We start from the raw sequence: 18,677 nt of genomic DNA, 5'->3' as shown, positions 1-18,677 counted from the left end.
TGATAACTATTTGCACTAGAGTAGATGCATTGAGTATTCAGATGTGGTTATTGATTTCTTTTAGACACATCGTGATGTAGTTAAGTTGTTAAATACATTTAGTATCATCTTATTGATAGATAACACATACAAGATCAACAAATATAGATTGTGGTTGTTAGAGATAATAGGTGTCACTTTAACGTGGTTGAGTATCTCAATAACTTTTGTGTTGTTATCAAGCAAACAAGAGAATAACTTCATCTGGACACTCAAAAGACTAACATGATTATTTTTGAGAGATGCATTTCCTAAAGTTATTGGTAGTGATTGAGACCTCTCTTTGTTAAAAGCTATAAGTACCGTATTTCTTGAAGTACTCTTATATTCAACCCTATAATAAATGAAAATGAACATCACATCATTCGAATAACTTAGAAATTAAATATAAATGCAATCTCTATACAAAGTACTTGTAAAAGTGTTGCATAACCTCCTAATCGTTTTGTGTGGGCAAAGCAAGCATCACCAAACTAACAAGTGGCCCCCGACAATGCCTCATTTCTAAGGTGACATTTGACCTTTTCGCACCTAACAAGTCCACCAAGACTGGTACAGCGACAACAAACTCCAAAGTGACAAATGGACAAAACTGTCCCTTAATCAGAAGATGAAGTAATGCATCAACATCATCCAGTGTTATCGTCATTTCACCAATGGAGATATGAAATGTGTTTGTGTCTCTATGTCACCTCTCCACAAATGATGATAACAAGCCTTTGTCCATTGTCTCATACCTGATGTTACATAAAGGCAACAACCTAGAATTTCGAACAAACTCCTCAACATGCCCATCAAGAATATCTAGTTTACTCGACTTTCTTCCACGAGACACCAATTTCAGTTCTCCTCGGTCCTACACATAGTGTATTTGTCAAACTATATAAAATGCAATACCATCAAAACAACATCAAACTTAATTATATTTACTAATCTCCCCATTCCATATCTTCAATGCCACATGATCAACATAGTCCACTAGTAGAGAAGTATCCAATGGACCTCCAACAAATCGTTCTTTAACCTCTTCACCCTTAATGCCGGTTGTTCTACAACTACAGCCTCACCTCCACCTACACCTACAGAATCCACTACAGCAGGATCAGCTAACGAGGTCTATATCAAGAGCTTCACAATGATTCCTTCTTCGAATTGATGCCACGGGTCTTTGTCTTTCAACGCCACTACTGCCTTCACCTACGGTATCGGCACCTCTTGTCCTTGCCATAATCCTGCAAAAATAACCACAACAAATAAGATAAAATACACAACATTTTATTGGTATATTCCAGATAGAACAATCCTGAAGCCCTCTCCGAATCTGGTACCTAATTCCGGAATGAGTAATTCGGAACCTTACACTTTTCTGTTTCGGAGAGAACAATCCAAATTCTTTCTCCGAATCCAATATGACCTTACGGAAGGAGTAATCCGAAGTTGGTTTATTTAGTAGCTTGCCGGTTGAGCATTCCGAAATTTAATCCCGAATTCAGAACTACATTCGGATTACTCAATCTGAAAACCTATAAATAAACCAAAATATCTCCTTCAGCTCCCCTCCACCCCCACCTCTGTACAAAGCAGAAAAACAACATTTTTCCCCCAACAGATCCTCCACCCCCACATTTGTACAAAATCTTAAACAATTACCTTATAAAAGAACGAAAGGGAAGACACGCAGATGCAGCGAACCACTTTTGGAGGTGCAGTTCTCTGACCGCCTACCTTCTCTCAAAAAAAGCCTTTCAGCAACACTCGAACACCACACCTACACGAACACGAAGAGGAGGGGCAACTACAAGAAAACGAAAGCAAGAGAGGAGATACAGGTTCACTCGCGATGCTTATGAGTGGAGGACGGAAACTTTTGATTAAAAACCCCAATGGAGGTGCACAGATTTGCAACAGCCGTGGGAGAGAGGTGCAGAGGAAGTGAAGACGAAGCAGACACAAGGTGAAGAAGAGTGAAAAAGTGAATTGTATAATTAGGATTTCATTTTACTATTCACTGAAGGGTAGAATGGATATTTTCAAAAGTTAGGGAGGTGCAGAAGTAAAAACCTGGGGTGCAGTAAGTAGGATTCGAAGGACAATATTAGATTGACCTTAACACCCTGTTGGTTTGGAGGTGATTTACTATTAGGAATTAGCACGGATGGAATGCGAGATTAATCTTGTTCGTTTGCGGTGATTTGCAATGATTTGCAACGATAGAAATGCATTGATTTGTACTGATTCTACTATTCAACCCATCTCTCCATTTTGAAGAGATTTGCGATGAATTAAGATACAATGACTTATATACCCCGTATTATTATTAAATATTACAAGACAATGTCGAGCACTCCATAATATAAAAAAAGGATAATATTAACGTAAAAGTATATTGGATTCTGAAGTTTAAAGAATCGATTCCTAAGACCAACTGAAACTTAATATAAAATACGCATGCATTGTGGTTTCACGAGTTCTACTTTCGTTGCCCCATGTGAATTTTCAGTTTTCACTATCACGGCCATGGGCTTTTGCAGGTTGCTTTTGTAGCTCATTGCACTGGAAGTAGCTGACCAGATTCGTAGCTCATTACACTGTAAGTAGTTGGCGAGATTCGCTGGTTAACACAACCATTCACTACAAAGGAGAGATTCTTGTTTGAATTTGAAAAAGAAGGTCTGACTATGAACATCATTAAAAAAAGACCGTGTTAAGTTATAAGTTTGGAGTGTGTTTGTAGAGAGAAGGAAGTTTCTCATACTGTGTTTACAAATACGAAGACGAACTTTGCACGAAGAGTTATTTCTCTGTGCTGAAGAGTACCAGCTGTGGAGAATAGGAGCTCTGGAGATCTTTCATGTGAGGTAATGTTTCTTGCACACATTTAAGTGGTTGTTGCAGGTTGAAGACGGTGGTTGTCGTGGAGGAGATAACGAAGATTAAGCTTGATGATGAGGAGGAAGCGGGATGAAGAAAACGAACCAAAAAACAGAAGACATGTTGATGTATCCGGTTCCAGTAAACACCGTATCCAGATACACGTTTTCCATTTTTTTGGAAGGAACCTTTTTTGTATCCGGATCCAGCAAACATATTTGCTTCATATCGGTTCTTTGCATGGCAGTTGTGTCTTCTCTCCGATTACGCCTTGATTCCTTGATGCAAATATATCAGCATGAATAAAGATTGATAGAGTAGTATGAAATGAAAAGTTTAGAAGTTATATATACCTTAGAATTACAAGGAAAGAGAGTACGAAGCTTATTGAAGAGGTGGTTCATGAAATGGTTCGAAAGGTTAAGAAGAAAATGAAACAGAGAAGCTTTGTTGCATGGTTCATGATGCAGGTTCAGGAAAGAAAAAATCATTGTTGTTTGAAAGAGCTCATAGTTTCAGGTTTTGTGAATGGTCTTTATATTATGGTTGTGCTTTTTTACTGCTCCCAAGAGAGAGCACTATCACAAGTGTAGAATGAAATCTCATACTCAAACTTGCACATACACTTTTTCGGTGCAATTTTTGGATGATATTTAGATTAAATTTATTTTTAATTCTTAAATTTAAATGTAAAATTATAATTTATACTTTTTCAAGTTTTGATATACTTTAATTTTTATTTTATTTTAAAAAATAGATACAACTTTTTTTAATTTATATTAATTTACTACTTGATGTAAATTATATTACAAATAAATACCACATTTAAAAATAAATTTATTTTACTATGTTATAATTTTTTTAATATTTAAAAATTAATTTTAATAATTATTAATAATTTTGGTTTCTTTATAAATATTTTTACATTTAAATATAATATTAAAAAATAACATTTTATATTACTTTAATAACTAGGGACATTTTAGTAATTTTTAATTTCTACCAATTAAACTAATTTTTTAAATCTGTCACATTAATGAATCCTACACTAATTTTCACAAACTTTACCTTCAAATTCATTTTCAATTACCCACAAATCCACTAAAAAATAGCAACAAAAAAAAATTACCCTCATATCCAGTTAAATCTATCCAAATCATTTCCCCTAAAACTTATCAAAATAACACAGCCTAAAAGTTGGGAATCGAAATTTTAAGATTTTAAAATTTTAATGATGGATAAATTTAACTAGATATAAGAAAAATAAAATAATTTAGCCCAGCGGCGAATGAAGCATTGTCAGGGAAAGAAAAGCTCTATTTTTTGATCGTTCGAAAACACATTTCACATTGAAGAAAATATGGCGCCGAAAAAGAACAAGGCGAAGGCAAAGGCACAATCCGGTCCAAAGCTTCAAATTTCGGCCGAAAATGAGAACCGCCTCCGCCGCCTCTTGCTCAACTCGGCCCGGCCCAACCCTGCGGCTGTTACTGCCACTGCAACGACCGCGACGGAGGATACTCTAACCAAGGTCCAGAAGGCAAAGAAGCTCAAAGCCGTTTACGATAAGCTCTCTTGCGAAGGTTTCACCAATCGTCAAATCGAGCTCGCTCTCTCTGCTCTCAGGGTACACTGCTCGCAATCCATTCCACCCATTTTGAGCATAGAACTATGGAATTTCAATTTTTCGTCAACAATTAAATTCATTCTTGTTTCATTGTAATTTGTAGGAAGCTGCTACGTTTGAATCAGCTCTTGATTGGTTATGCTTGAATTTGCCGGGGAAGGAACTTCCGCTCAAGTTTTCTACTGGAACATACAATTATAGCGAAGGTATATTAGTAATTGCTTTTATTATATAATATTGTTGATTTCATCCATTTTTTGGACTTTTGGACAGTGATCATATAATTGTTATGCCTTGTTAGGGGGTTCTGTTGGTGTTATATCAAATCAACCGAACAATTCTACTCCGGCCGTGGATCCATCTATTACGATTAAGGAAGATGCTCCAGAATCACCAGTTTTAATCAAGAGACAGTGGAATGATGATACTTTAGATTCTTGTCTACCATCTCAGGCAGATTGGATCAGACAATATGTGGAGCTACAGGAAGAGGTAACTTGAGTCCGTACATCATTGCATATGAATTTAATAGTTTTTTCATGTAACTGATAATGGTTTTCCAAGCAAAACCTAAAATAGGAATTTGAAATTAATGATTTTCACCTGCGATTCATGGTAATTCAATTTCTTTTATAAAACTCATGCTAGACATCACTATGATGCTTGCCATGTAAGCTATTGTGATACCCAATGTACATTTATCATTTGTTATCACATGAAAATATTATTAAAAATAAAAAACATACAAAGAACTCGTGGGAGAACCAAACTAAAACGCATGAAAAAAAAAACAAGCCAACTATAGAACTATACACAATCTAACTAGCTCTATATTTAGGAAAAAGAAACCTATTATAATAAAAGTTCAAACTTATAAAAGCTGGCATAACTGTATACCATTTAAACTCTTGAGGACAAGCCTAAACTTGCCAACTTATCTACAAAATGATTTTCTTCTTGAAAAATATGACACCTTAAAATCAATACCACTGCGAAACTTTATGCATTTCCTCCAACGACCTCTAAGAGACTATGTTACAACCTCTTGATGAGAGAAAGCTTGAGAAACCAAAGTTGAAACACTTCCCAACCAGAGTCTTCTAAATCTCTTATATCTTAGGCCATATCAAAGAAAAATGATAAACCACACACTTTTTATATTTCAACTTAAGAAACCTCTTTCTCATCAACTCCAACTCAGCAAAATCACTATAAGCAAAGTCCCAAGCTAATTTGATCAAGAAGGCATTATTCTCCACCAAAATATTTGTCACTTGCGGACCACCATATGATTTTTGTGCACAAACCCTAGACCAATTCACAGTCACCTGCCCTTGCCTTTGAATGTCCGTAGTGCAAATGGAATTCCTAATCCATTTCTCAATTTCATGAATCAACATAAGAGGCCATTTATACAGCTAGAAGCTGGAAGAGAGTATTCCAAAAATAACCAAATTAACCATTTTGTATATAGGACACTTTGTCGATACTCATGGATGATGTACATAATCTAATCTATGAAGCATTAATATTTTTATGATAATAATAATTTATAATTTTTTATTTTCACAATATCTTAGAAATGTGATTTTAATTTGGATCGGCACAATTGCAATTATATATGTTTATTATATTTTAGGAATTTTTATGCATTTTAAAATATGTATTTGTCACATATCATTTCCTATTATTTTCAAAATAAGCATGTCTCCTTAGCAATACACATCTCTCTTAAGTGCTACTTAATTTCCTTGAGAGAGAAAGAAAACAAGATTTGATTGCCTCGACTCTTCTTTCTTCTACCCTATCTCTATCTTAATGGATAAAATTTGAGAGAAGACATATATGTAAGAATGAGGGGCCGTGTCTCACGTTACTGGATAAAACCCCTGAAGAACTGCTATTCCCTTGAAATGGTAGTTTAGTTTCAGAAACTGGTCCGCTTTAATCATTTACCATTTAGTCTTTAATTATTTATTTTTGCCCTCTATTTTTTCATGTCAAGTGTTTGGTTCTATTAGGTGTTTGTCTTTTGGTGCAAAGGCAGAGCTTATATAATGTGGTATTTGCAGGATGAATCTGAGACTTGGGAAGATGACATATTTATGGGAAATTGTGCCCCAAAAAAGGTATTTCTTTCTTTCTTAAAGATTAACAATGCCTAAACATTTTAGATGTTCATTTCTAGCTCAACCCCATTTCCATTGCTTAGTATCGCCTCTGGTACTTTTTATAATAGAAATGTTGAGTGTATTATTTTGGTCCTAATCAGTATATCCATTTTTCTGATGTTTTAATTGGTAAATTCCTTTTATACTCTTATTTTATTGTGAAGTCTATCTTAGCAAGGCAGGAACTCATTCTCTCTGCAAGTTGATTTATTCATCCTTAAATGACAATTGTTGGAGTGGCTTTTTGCATGAGGGACGCCAAAAGGATACTTGGTCATGTTGCCTTAACAATATAAGCCGCAATCATTGATGGGAAAAAATGAGTCTTGGAATTTAGTATGATTAATCCAAAACACATTTGGATAAACTTCTCCATAACATTGAAATTAATTTATGCACAAGTTCAAAAAAAAAAAAATTGGGAAAGTTTATACATGAGAACTTTTACAAATTTGGAGCCTATCATAGTCATGTTCATTGGGGCTATTGTGCCTCATTATTTAGCTCCTGTCAGGCCACCAACAAAGATCAAATTCCGTGCTCAAGATGTTCATTCCTTGGTGTGAAGGAGTGTGTTGGAGATCCTATATTGATTTCAAATAAGGATAAATTATAATACATAAGTGGATGGAAAGTCCGATATCTTCATATTATTTGCTTCCTATTAACTGTAGAATCATCATGTAACATTGTTTATTTCATTCTGCTGAGTTACAAGCTTAACCTATGTCTTTTTTTCTGTCTTGATAGATTTATGAACCTAGGCCTTATGATGTTATTGCGAAGGAGTATCTTGCTGCAAGATTGGAGGCTACAAAAGCAAAGGAAGAAGGGGAAAAAAAACGCCAGGAGCAGGCAGGCCATATTATCCGTAAACTGAAGCAAGAGTTGGCTGCTATAGGTTAGTTTGAATTTCATTTTCTTTTTTCAATATTATTTTTTGAACTATAATTGTCTCATTTGATTGTGTGATACATTATCAGGATTATCAGATGACAATTTGTCCTTAGAACATGGTCATGAAATCAGTTCTAACTTCAAATCTGAGAGAGCATCCACAGGTCATGAGCCTGTTGGATGCTTTAGAGAAAAAACTCCATGTGACACTGAAGGATTGGCTTCTGACAAAACAGAAGTTGATGGAAGTGATCTGGAGAGCCATAGCATGGTGGAGCATCTTGTTAAGTCTGGTTCACCAGTTGTACTTGCTGAAAAAAATTCAGCTCAAGGGGAGTCTGGAGACGTTGAGCTTGGTGGTTTCTTCTTGGAAGATGATTCATCTAGTGAAATATTACCTCCTGATATTTTGAAAGTACATAAACAAGAAAAAATTAGAAGACTATCCGAGAAAAATTTGGATAAACTAGAAGGCATTTGGAAGAAGGTAATTTTTGTTCTGCATTTGAGGTTTCTTGATAAATGGAGTTTAATGTTGTTCATGTCTTCCTGTTGCTCTAAATAACTTTATGCTTCTTCAAAGTTTGAGGGAACACAATGATTGTATTTGTTGAGAGAGGGAGGGGAAGAATTCACGGATGGATAATTGTTTCAAATAAAGTAAATATATTAATCAAGGTGGATAGGATATTTTCATGGATTCTCATGTTATTTACCTTTATGCACACACACACACACACACACCAGTACAATGCCACTAGAACATACATTTAAATTTAGAACTCTTGATTTTGTATATGATTATGTATTTGGCTTTTGGTGAAAATAAAAGTGTGGTTTCACGGACATTTATGATTAGGAACTCTGCAGCTTTGCTCCATCGGTTTTCTCTTATGCTTAGGAAGGTTCCTTAATCCTTACACTTCCTTTCTTTGTAATGTTTTTTTTCTCTTCATCTTAATGAATTTTCTTTCATAAAATAGTGGTTTTGAAATAATTGTCTGTTGTGTGTTTCAGAGAATTAGGCTGAAAACATTGTATGTATTGTTTCTGGCTATGGTCTAACAGTAGTTATTTCCTAATTTATAGGGGGACCCCCAAAAGATTCCGAAGGCTTTTCTTCATCAACTATGCCAGAAATCAGGATGGGATGCTCCAAAGTTCGATAAAATTGTTAGTAGAGGAAAGAGTTTCTCCTATACTGTAAGTATATTGCGCAAAGCCAGTGGGAGGGGCAAAAATCGAAAAGCTGGGGGCTTGGTCACACTTCAGTTGCCGGATCAGAATGAAACTATTGAATCTGCTGAGGTGAGTCATCCTTAAGCTTGTCAACTCCATCCTTCTGTAGTTATAGAAGATTTTTTGGGATACTCATCAGAACTTATTTTGTTGGGAAACTTTTTCTTTTTTGCTATTTTCTGGTATGAAGTATAGGCTGTGTGTAGGTAAAATTTTAGAGGGCTAAGTAGATTGCATTCTATACTTTTAATCTCTCTCTCTCTCTCTCTCTATATATATATATGTATGTATATATATTAGCAGAAAATAGTATAAAAAAATAGAATAAAGAGAAAATTGTGTCATAACTTCTGTGTACCAAGAAGTTTTTTTTGCAATGTAAATTCTGGACCTATCAAGGAATTTAAATGACAATGTAATTGATACAACCCAACTATCTATTGGGCCAGAAAATATAGTGGACAAAGAAACAAAGCAGAAAAGAAAATGGGGACAGGTTTATAGTAGGAGAAATAAATAATAGAAGCTGAGGGGGACACGTAGCAGAATTAGTTAAAGAGAGAGAAAAGGGGAAATCCTAGAAGATTTCTCTTTTGGTTGTTACCTTTATAGGTCAGAGGAGTGTGTGGGTAAGGATTATGCTGTTTTTGCAAATTAAGAGTGGAGAGTACCGTTTGAGTCTCTCAAGGAGCGTAGCTCTGGGCAGTAGGTTATTCCCTCTGTTTTCACCTTCATTTCAATGAAAGAGGATCAGTGATCCTTTCCTTATTCTCTTTTCCTCTTATTTTATTTTCTTTTCCGGTGGTTTCGTATCGGTAATAGAGTGATGCTTTTCACAAAATGATGAAACAGAAGAAGAAATTTCCCGAGTCTGAGAGACCCCTTCCCTAATCAGTTAAAACCACCCACCAGTTGCCCATTCCCCCATTTTGATCACCTTCACACCATAATAATGCTTTCTTGCTTGATTCCGGAATCGTTCCTGCAATTCTCCTACATCACATTTTCATTCTGTTATGTTTTTCTTTTTGTTGTCCCTTCACTCTAATTTAGTTGCTACCTATCCCTCTCCATCATCACCAAAGATCCAAGAAGTTCCCGAAGCCCATTTATTTCCTTCATCTTTTCCTCTTTTTGTTACCTTTTATAGACATGCAAATTGTGCCAATCATATATCTGTGTGGATGGGGGAAAATCATGATGTTTTGCTTGATATAAGCATAATAGTCAATTTAAACATCACGTGGATGCCACAAAAAGGTTAAGATGGGAGGGGGTTGGGAGATCTATTTTGATACTTACATAACACTATGTATATAATATATTTTCTTAAAGTAAAAAAAGAGTTTCCTAATGTGCTTGGGTGTTTTCTCTACTGGGTGATTGATTGATTTATAATAAGAAAAGAATGATTACAAAGATCATAAATAACTATTATTATTTACAAGAGAACAATTAAAGTATCATAGCTTCCTAAGATACATTAGACTCTGAAGCAAGATAGTTTAGAAAGAGGATTGAATAGAGCATGTGAGTTTTTCATTAGGACACTAGACTTTTTATACATCAAGGACACTACGTTTTACATTGCTAAACCCTAATTTTTGGGCTATGTCTAGTTCTCCTTTAAAGAACTACTTGAAAGAATTAATATGAAAGATATAAGAATTTTATTCAAATTGTTTCATTTGAAACAGTATGTTAGTCACTATATATAGAGAACTTTATCCCTAAAGTAATAATTACAAAGAGATCTCTAGAATCTTCTAACAACTTCTATTAGCTTCTAGTAATACATTTAATATTCTACCAACTTCTAGTAATGCATTTAATATCCTATTAACAACAAAACTCTTTAAGGGATTCACAATAATCAAATGTGAACGATTGAGTAAATAACACCACTCCTTTTAAAATTGAATTCACTAAGCCACTTGTGACTATCCTTTCATTGTCTACCGTCTAGAGTAAGAACTCGAAGTATTCTTTGTTGCCACTTCAATTACAAAAAAGCAAGGTTAAAACTGAAGGAATAGCTTTAGTAGAGAGGATGTACTATAAAGGCTTCCCTACAGGGGTTTGATTTAACAAAATGAAGGACATAACAATGTCTCTCCCTCCACCTATACAAATACTAAGACAAAAAATATAGACTTGATAAGTTTTTTCATAATGTTAGAATCGTTTATATCATTTCTTGTTCAAAAATCTGTTTTGTGTTGTATGTATATGTTACTAGTATCTTAGGGGTTTCATTTTTCTCCTTTCCTTAAGATTTTGTAGTAAGTAACAATTCCTTTTAAATATAAGAATCTAAATAAAATAAACTAAGATCCAAATTGAGATCTCTTAAACATTTTTTCCTATGTATTTTCTTTAAGTTTGTATCAATGCGGGTTGATCTTTGCTTTGCTAGTCTTGTTTGGTGAGAAAGCATTTATTGCCGCAACCTGCAGTGGAAGAACTAAAGATGTTTTTGGAAATAGAATCTTTGAATATTATATGGTAATATGCTTTACATCCAGACTTTGATCATCCCAGAGATCAACTTTTGACCAGTGATGAGGTCCCTTCCATGGATAGCTTGACCGCCCGCCTCCTTCAAGTCCGAACGCCTCAAATTAAGGAAGTTCATGAACCGGTGGAACCATCGTTGTTGCCACGTGAGGAAGAGTAGGTCGTGGCACTGGTGGAGAACATGAAGGTCGAGGGTGTCTCATTGCAGATACTGCAAAAGGATGGGTCACACCTAAAAAAACTACTACTCCTTACATGGTTTTCCTAAGACAACCAATGTCTTTAAGGCTAAAACTGCTGCCCAAAATTCACTGGGAAGAATATCAAAAGTATCTAAGGTTAAAGTCTAACAACTTGGCACAAACATCTTAAACTCCAAGTACATCAACAACTTGTATTCTTGAATCCATGGAAGGTCAAAATTCTTAATTGACTTAAGTGTTTCCGATCACATCTCTTGTAACCCTTCTTTGTTTTCATCCCTTTCCTTTCAAAACAACCATCATTTTATAACCTTGGCAAATGGCTATAAATAACTTTCCATGTTCTCTCTTTTAATCTTAAGTGTTACTCTCCTCTATCGTTGTTTAATCCCTCACCCTTGTTGTCATTGATGATGTTACTTTCTTTGTGTCTACACTATTCTTCCCTCCCATTGTTGACCATGATTGACCTCTGCACATTTCACCTATTATCTTGACCCCTGTTCATGTTGCTCTAGAAACATTGCCCCCCTTTGGAGGACTAAACATATTTGAGCATTTAATAAATTTTCAAAAAACCATTTAAATCAATTAAATCCATGTGGCAAATGCTAAGTAAACCATTTAAATCAATTAAATCAAGCTCACAAATGTTGTGTAATCTCAGGACTAAAAATTGCATTTCGCACAATTGAAGAATTAGGAATAGAAATTTTTAAATAGAGGACCAAAAGAAAGTGCCCCAATTTGGAAGACTAAAAACATATTTATGATAAAATTATGTTAAATAATACTTGCTATCTTTCCTTACGTTGTTTGCAAAAATTTTACTTGATTTCAGGATGCACAGAATAAAGTAGCAGCATATGCATTGTACAAACTATTTCCTGAGATCCCAGTTCATCTCCCAGTTACAGAACCTTATGCATATTTTATTCTGAAGTGGATGGAAGGTTGCCTTTTTTTTTTTTATTTTTTTTATCTAATCAAATTTTTGCTTGTAGACCGTTATCTCATTGTTTGGTTCACAATGCCCGCCTACATTGTGAGAAAAGATTTAATTGTATAAATTTTATTATTTGAAACATTTAATTTTTATCATTATTTAATTTAGGTATCATAAAGCTATTGCTGTACATATTTAACCATGTATATATATGAACTTTTGTACAGAAGATATGACATTTCATAACTTGCAGGGCAATCATCAAGCAATCTAGAAGACAGTGAGAAAGATCATAGATCTGGATTTGTGGATTCATTATTAAATGATAATAGTTCTAGTGCAACTGCATTTGTTGATGTCACAGATGATAAGTGTTCTGAATACTTTGATGGAGTCTATGAAGATAAATGTTCAACAATTGCCCATCATCAACAATTTACTCAAAGTAGGTTCATCCATGTCTTATTTAATATAATTTTGAATTTTATTTCCATTTTTTTCAGGTAGATTTTCTTTGTTTTTTTTTTTTCCATTTATTTATTTTTCACAAATAGGACTAGACATTCCTTAAATGCTTTCTTCTTTAGGAAAGGAGACAATGCTACCCTAAAGATATATATTGATGCAAACTATGTAGGTTTTGTTGTTGACAAAAAATCTACATTTGGGTACTATATGTTTTTGGAGAAGTCTAGTGACCTTGAGAAGCAAAAAATAGGATAGAGTTTCTTAGTTATAGTGCAAAAGCTGTATTTTCAACCCTTGTTTATAGTGTGTGAAGGACTTTGGATGAAGATCATACTTGATGACCTTGAAATTAAGGTTGACATCTCTATGCAATTGTACCATGATAACAGGTCAACAATGAACATTGCTCATAGTTCAGTCTAACGGTATAGTACCAAACATATTGAAATCGACATGCACTTTATCAAAGATAACTTTTGACAAAAGCCTGATGATTACAACTCATGTTCCTATAAGATTTTAGATTCTAGACATTTTCACTAAAGGGCTTCCTTGAGACGGATTCCAAGATCTTATAGGCAAGTTTGGATTGATTGGTGTTCTTTTATCAATGAAATCCTAAATGCTATCATAGTAACTACATGTAAAAACTACTTATTGACTTTTGGCAAAGTGCTTTACTTTGGTTGGTAAATTCTATGTTTTGGCTAAACACGTTGGCTTTGTTTGAAAGATCATTACAAACGCTATACTCAATAATGTCATCTGATTTTGTATAGTAATTAATTAGTGTTTAGTATAAGAAATAGCATATCTTTGGAGAAGGTATAGATGTGTGCTGATAATTTAACTTCTTTTGGTATTTCTCTAGATTTTTTACTTGGTGGGATCAAATGCCTACTATTGTGAGTCATAAGTTTGTTAGAATAGACTTGGTCTATCTAACTTTTGATTTTCATAGTGGTTTTGGTTTGGTCCCCCCACTATCTTGTATTTTGCTTTGTTATTTCTTTTCAGAGTTTTTGATGTGCTGCAAATAATTGATACATGTTGAGATACTAACCTATTTAAAATCCTATTCTTTTATAATGATGGTTTTGTACACCTTTTATTAAAAATTGGTCAGTTGATAAAGTCCAAGTGGATAATGCTTATTTTTTCCTTATACATGTAATTGTGTCTTTATTAGTTTACCCTTCATGAAATATGTGTTCCATTGTATAGGAGAAACAAATATCAAGGAAATGGAGAGTGCTGATTTGAGACAGATGCAACATATTAAGATGAGAACTCCAAGATACCAGGTTTGCACATATTTTGGAATTTTGACTTTTTGGCTGTCACTTTTTGGAAGTAGTATAGCATTGTTGTAAATAGTGTATTATTAGGATAAACATATCCTTAATATATGTCATGAATAATTAGAAGAGAATATTTTTTCAATTATCCTATTTATTTTAACATAATTTTTGTTTCCTTATTTTGGAAAAATTGATTACAAAGAGAGATGAGGAAAATATAATTGGTGTGATAGTTATTAATAAAACAATTCTTTATCTTTGCTGCTGGAGCAAATATCTCCTAATAATCCTGATAGGATATGTAATGCATTAGACAATTTTTAGATAGTTTGGCAAAAATAAAATAGAGAAGTTAGTATGAAGTGGTTAGGGGTAGTTAGGAGGAGTTTAAACAACAGTTAGGAGAAGTTTTAATTAGTCGTTAGGCAATTTTTGTCTTTTAAGGTGGGGGGATGTTCTAGTTCTGGTTATGGAGTGTATTTTGTTTTAGAGCAGGGTTTATCCTGTGTAGAAGGGAGTTTCTTCCCTTGAAAGCTGTTGGATGTTTTCTTGTATTATGTTTTTTCAGAATTAGAGTGTTTTTACATTGTACAGTAAGATTTGTGTGTTAATTTCTTAAACTTAATTATAAATCTGGTTTCTTGTCTTCAAGAAACCTAACAGATCCACACCATAAGTCTGAGTAAATCCTTTAGCAACTAATCTTGTTTTGTGAAGTTCTAATGAGCCATCAAATTTGTACTTTACATTATAAAGCCATATGCATTCTACTGCCTTTTTATCCCGTGGCCTGTTAACAATTTCCCATATTTGATTCTTTTCTAAGGCACTCATCCCTTCATTCATGGCTTGAACCCAAATTTCATCCTTCAATGCTTCTTGAACTGAAGTAATGACTCTAATTGCATCAATGGCAAAAAGGAAACTCTGGTGTTGCATAGATAGGTTTTTGGTAGTGACAAAATGAGAAATATGATACTTGGTTCAAGACCGAGTTCCTTTTCTCAAAACAATGGGCAAGTCACCAAGGTTAGGTTCACAATTAATATTAAAGGAATTTTCCAATGGTTCAAGGGTGTCAGAAGGAGCACTTACCCCCAAGTCAGATCATTGGCGCTGTTCTTAAATTAGGTTAAGTTGCTTTGTCTCCTCTGATATTTTATATGGAAGAAATTATATGGACGACTAATTTCTAGAGTTGTCCCTGACTAGGGAATAACGTTGTTCTTGCTAAGAGCATCTTCAGAAATATCCATTCAAGATATGCCAGTTTGGTACCGAGTTGGGGAGTTTGAAGAAGTATTTTAAATCCCAAAGAGGCGGCAAATTTGAAGGAGAAGTTTTTTAAACCCCAAAATGGAAGCCACCATAGTCGTGTGTAGTGAGAAACCGAAGAAAACTAACATAATTTAGGGTTTCACTTCAAAATCCACTTTTATGTGGTTCTTGGCTTAATCAATGTGCATCTCCATTGCTGTGTTCTTGTTCACTTGTCGCCCGACATGCCACAGTTTGGTTGTTGTGTCGTCATTCGCTTGTCATTCGATTGCATCTCCATTGTTGTGCTGCAGTGCTTAGGAGAGGAAGGAAAGTGTCGACTTGCACTGGAAGATAATTTTATTGTGCTACTATGTTGCAACTTTTAAGAAAGGAAGTAATATAATATATATTATTTATAAATGAATGTTTTAATTGAATTCTGAAGTTAGGTACTTAGGGTTTTAATTTCAAATTTTAATTAGGAATTAATTTTAATTATTTAATAATTATATAATATGTTTTTTTAATTTTGTAGTTGAAAACTGAAATTAGGGATCAATTTTTAGTATGTCTAGGAATTTTATAATTTTCTTTTTCATGAGAAGTTTACAAAACTTCTACGAATTTACGTAAATTTTCGAGTTTGAAATTCTTATTAAAGAAAAACTGGATAGGGTAATCAATTAAGAGAGGATAACCTCTCCCCAAAATATAGGGATTGATCAACACTTTATTAAAGAAAAACTGGATAGTGGTTTTATCACTACTTCATATGTTCCATCTGAGTTTTAACTAGCATATTTGTTTACAGAAGGTCTTCTCACTAAGTGATTTCATGATCTCACATGTAAGTTGAGAATGATAGATAACCATTCACGAGATTGAGAGGGAGTATTGTTAGTAGGATATTAAATACTCTACTAGAGCTTGTTAGAAGTTGTTAGAAGCTAGTAGAAGGTTCTAGAGCTTTTTTTGTAATATTTACTTTAGGGTTGGAATTCTCTATAGATTAGATAGATGCTGGTGTCCTATTTCATACGAATCAATTTGAATAAAAATCTTCTTTCTTTCATATTAGTTCTTTCAAGTCAAATGTTCTTTTAAAGAAACTGGATTTCCAACCGAAAGATGAGAGTCAGAGACATAACATGAGAAATAAGCTTAGTAACCATGGAATTATTGAAAGAAGAATGATGTAACTCAAAGTGCTACTATCTAGCCTTTCTCGTAGTCTGGTGAAGAAAATAGGCATGTATTCCATATTGAATCGACAAATAGATGTTATCCATTATTAGAGAATATACAAGAGTTAGTGAACCTCTTACAGAACCCATGTATATATGGACTGAGGAGCACTGCATGTAGAAAGACGATTGGTTTGTAAAAGTTTGCAAATGTCAATCAATGAAGACAGCATAAAATTGTTTTGAAACTATAAGCAGAGTAAACATTTAAAACAGAGAAAAACATATCTCTAAAGTTCTATTGTAAGTAAAATAGACCTGCAATTACCTTAGAGCTACTCCTTAGTTATGACAGCTATGTAGTCTGTTGCAACGACCTTTAGTTTGCTAGATCTAGTGCTCTAAAAGAATGACTGTAAATTCTTTTTTTGTAATCACAAGTTAAGTAATAAAATCATTCAATTCATTTTGCTTATAAATACTTTGAAATCCTACGTTGCCTCTTAGAGCTAATCACAGCCATAACAATGATGTTTTTTCCTAATTCTTCTCTTCCACTTCCTAGTGGCACGTCCAATCTACTCGATCTACACTAGCGAATCCTCAGATTTGACAGAAAAATCCTCTTCTCCTTGGAAAACAAACCATGGTTCATATTCTTCTGCTACAGTCACATTTGTCTACATTATGATAGAGAAATTAAAAAAAAAAAAAATCTAAACTTCCTTTTTTAGAAGCAACAAGTTGAATCGTTGTTGGAGGGCCATCACATGCATTGATTTGTGGTTAATCCATCTATTTCTGTGAGGCTTGACAGTTTGATTGTGATGCCAAATGAAAAGTCCATCATATTTTGCTTGGGAGCAACAAGAAACCTGTTCTTTCATTGTTGCGGTTTACACTTTCTGCACCACTTCTCACCCAGACACAAGGTTCTCTTTTTCTCATCAATCTGTGTTATGTGTTTTTTTGTTTCTTTGTTCAGTTTCCCCATCATTATTTCCTCTTTTTCACTTTGTTTCATTGGGCTATGTTCTTTCTTTATTGTGTTTAAGTCTCAACAGTCTTTAATTTGTTCATTCATCTCGCAAAACCCAAACTCATTCTCTCTATTTCTCTCTATCGCTGGTTAATCATCTCCTTTGGTTAGTGTGGCAAGAATTGAAGTCTTGATTGCATATTCATATAGGCTAAGGCTATGCTTAGCAAGAATAAAATCTGAAAAATTTAAGCACTTAGCTACTGGTACAAGATTGGTTCTTTCTTTCCTAACTTGTCATGCAATAATGTCTGCTATACAATGCATATTTCAAATTTTCCTTCCTCAAAAATCCAATATGATATGGGGAATTTGGACCACAAGGACTGAAGCAGTTTCAAGAATCAAATACACGAAGCTCAGGCTATGAGTGGAATCTTATAAAAGGTTCTACTTGTATTAGTGTATAATATCTTGTGTAATATATCTGTAGTAAATGATAGCCAAAATATTTGGTAAGATTGTCAGAACAATTGACTTATTCTATAGGAAAAAGAAAATGAACTGGATACTTTATCTGCTTCAGGAAATGCTGAATCTTAGAGCTACACTTCCTATTGCGGCTCTGAAGGGTGATATATTGCAATTGATGAAGGAACATGATGTTCTTGTTGTTTGTGGGGAAACAGGCTCAGGAAAAACAACTCAGGTGACAGATTTCGACTATAATTTGTGATATTTTTCCTCCTGTATTTTCTGAACGTCTTGTTTTCTGTCATTTGTGCATCCACAGTTTCCTTTCTGACTGCCATTTAATGTAGGTTCCACAATTTATATTGGATGACATGATTGAGTCAGGACACGGTGGATTCTGTAATATAATTTGCACACAACCACGGAGAATAGCGGTAGGTACAAGATGTTATGCTTGCATATTTGTCAATATATACAACATCTACAATAGTTTACAGCTGT

General features: G+C 34.1%; 1 protein-coding gene and 1 long non-coding RNA gene across 3 annotated transcripts in view; one reads left to right on the top strand and one right to left on the bottom strand.

The window, feature by feature from the left end:
• Positions 1-381: 381 nt before the first annotated feature.
• On the bottom strand, positions 382-2,287 carry LOC111242092. Its single transcript, XR_002668902.1, has 2 exons — positions 1,690-2,287; positions 382-1,271 (listed from the first exon to the last, which is right to left on the bottom strand). It is a non-coding gene; the product is annotated as an uncharacterized LOC111242092 (long non-coding RNA).
• A 1,911-nt stretch (positions 2,288-4,198) lies between these two features.
• LOC106768234 (DExH-box ATP-dependent RNA helicase DExH7, chloroplastic) overlaps positions 4,199-18,677 on the top strand; it is a 73,483-nt gene continuing 59,004 nt past the window's right edge. The window contains exons 1-12 of one of the 2 annotated variants that reach the window (XM_014653241.2): positions 4,199-4,537; positions 4,641-4,743; positions 4,839-5,029; positions 6,610-6,666; positions 7,459-7,609; positions 7,692-8,092; positions 8,695-8,913; positions 12,406-12,517; positions 12,764-12,955; positions 14,203-14,282; positions 18,289-18,411; positions 18,524-18,610. In XM_014653241.2, coding sequence (XP_014508727.1) covers positions 4,271-4,537; positions 4,641-4,743; positions 4,839-5,029; positions 6,610-6,666; positions 7,459-7,609; positions 7,692-8,092; positions 8,695-8,913; positions 12,406-12,517; positions 12,764-12,955; positions 14,203-14,282; positions 18,289-18,411; positions 18,524-18,610 — 1,983 coding nt within the window. In that variant the 5' untranslated portion in view covers positions 4,199-4,270. Of the gene's footprint in view, positions 4,538-4,640; positions 4,744-4,838; positions 5,030-6,609; positions 6,667-7,456; positions 7,610-7,691; positions 8,093-8,694; positions 8,914-12,405; positions 12,518-12,763; positions 12,956-14,202; positions 14,283-18,288; positions 18,412-18,523; positions 18,611-18,677 lie in introns of those variants that run through there. The other variant, XM_014653242.2, reaches the window with a different exon arrangement.

The sequence above is a fragment of the Vigna radiata genome, chromosome 7 (assembly GCF_000741045.1).
Source record: "Vigna radiata var. radiata cultivar VC1973A chromosome 7, Vradiata_ver6, whole genome shotgun sequence".
In the NCBI taxonomy this organism is placed as follows: domain Eukaryota; kingdom Viridiplantae; phylum Streptophyta; class Magnoliopsida; order Fabales; family Fabaceae; genus Vigna; species Vigna radiata.
The sequence above is the reverse complement of the archived record's forward strand: the minus strand, read 5'-3'. Positions and strand labels throughout refer to the sequence as shown.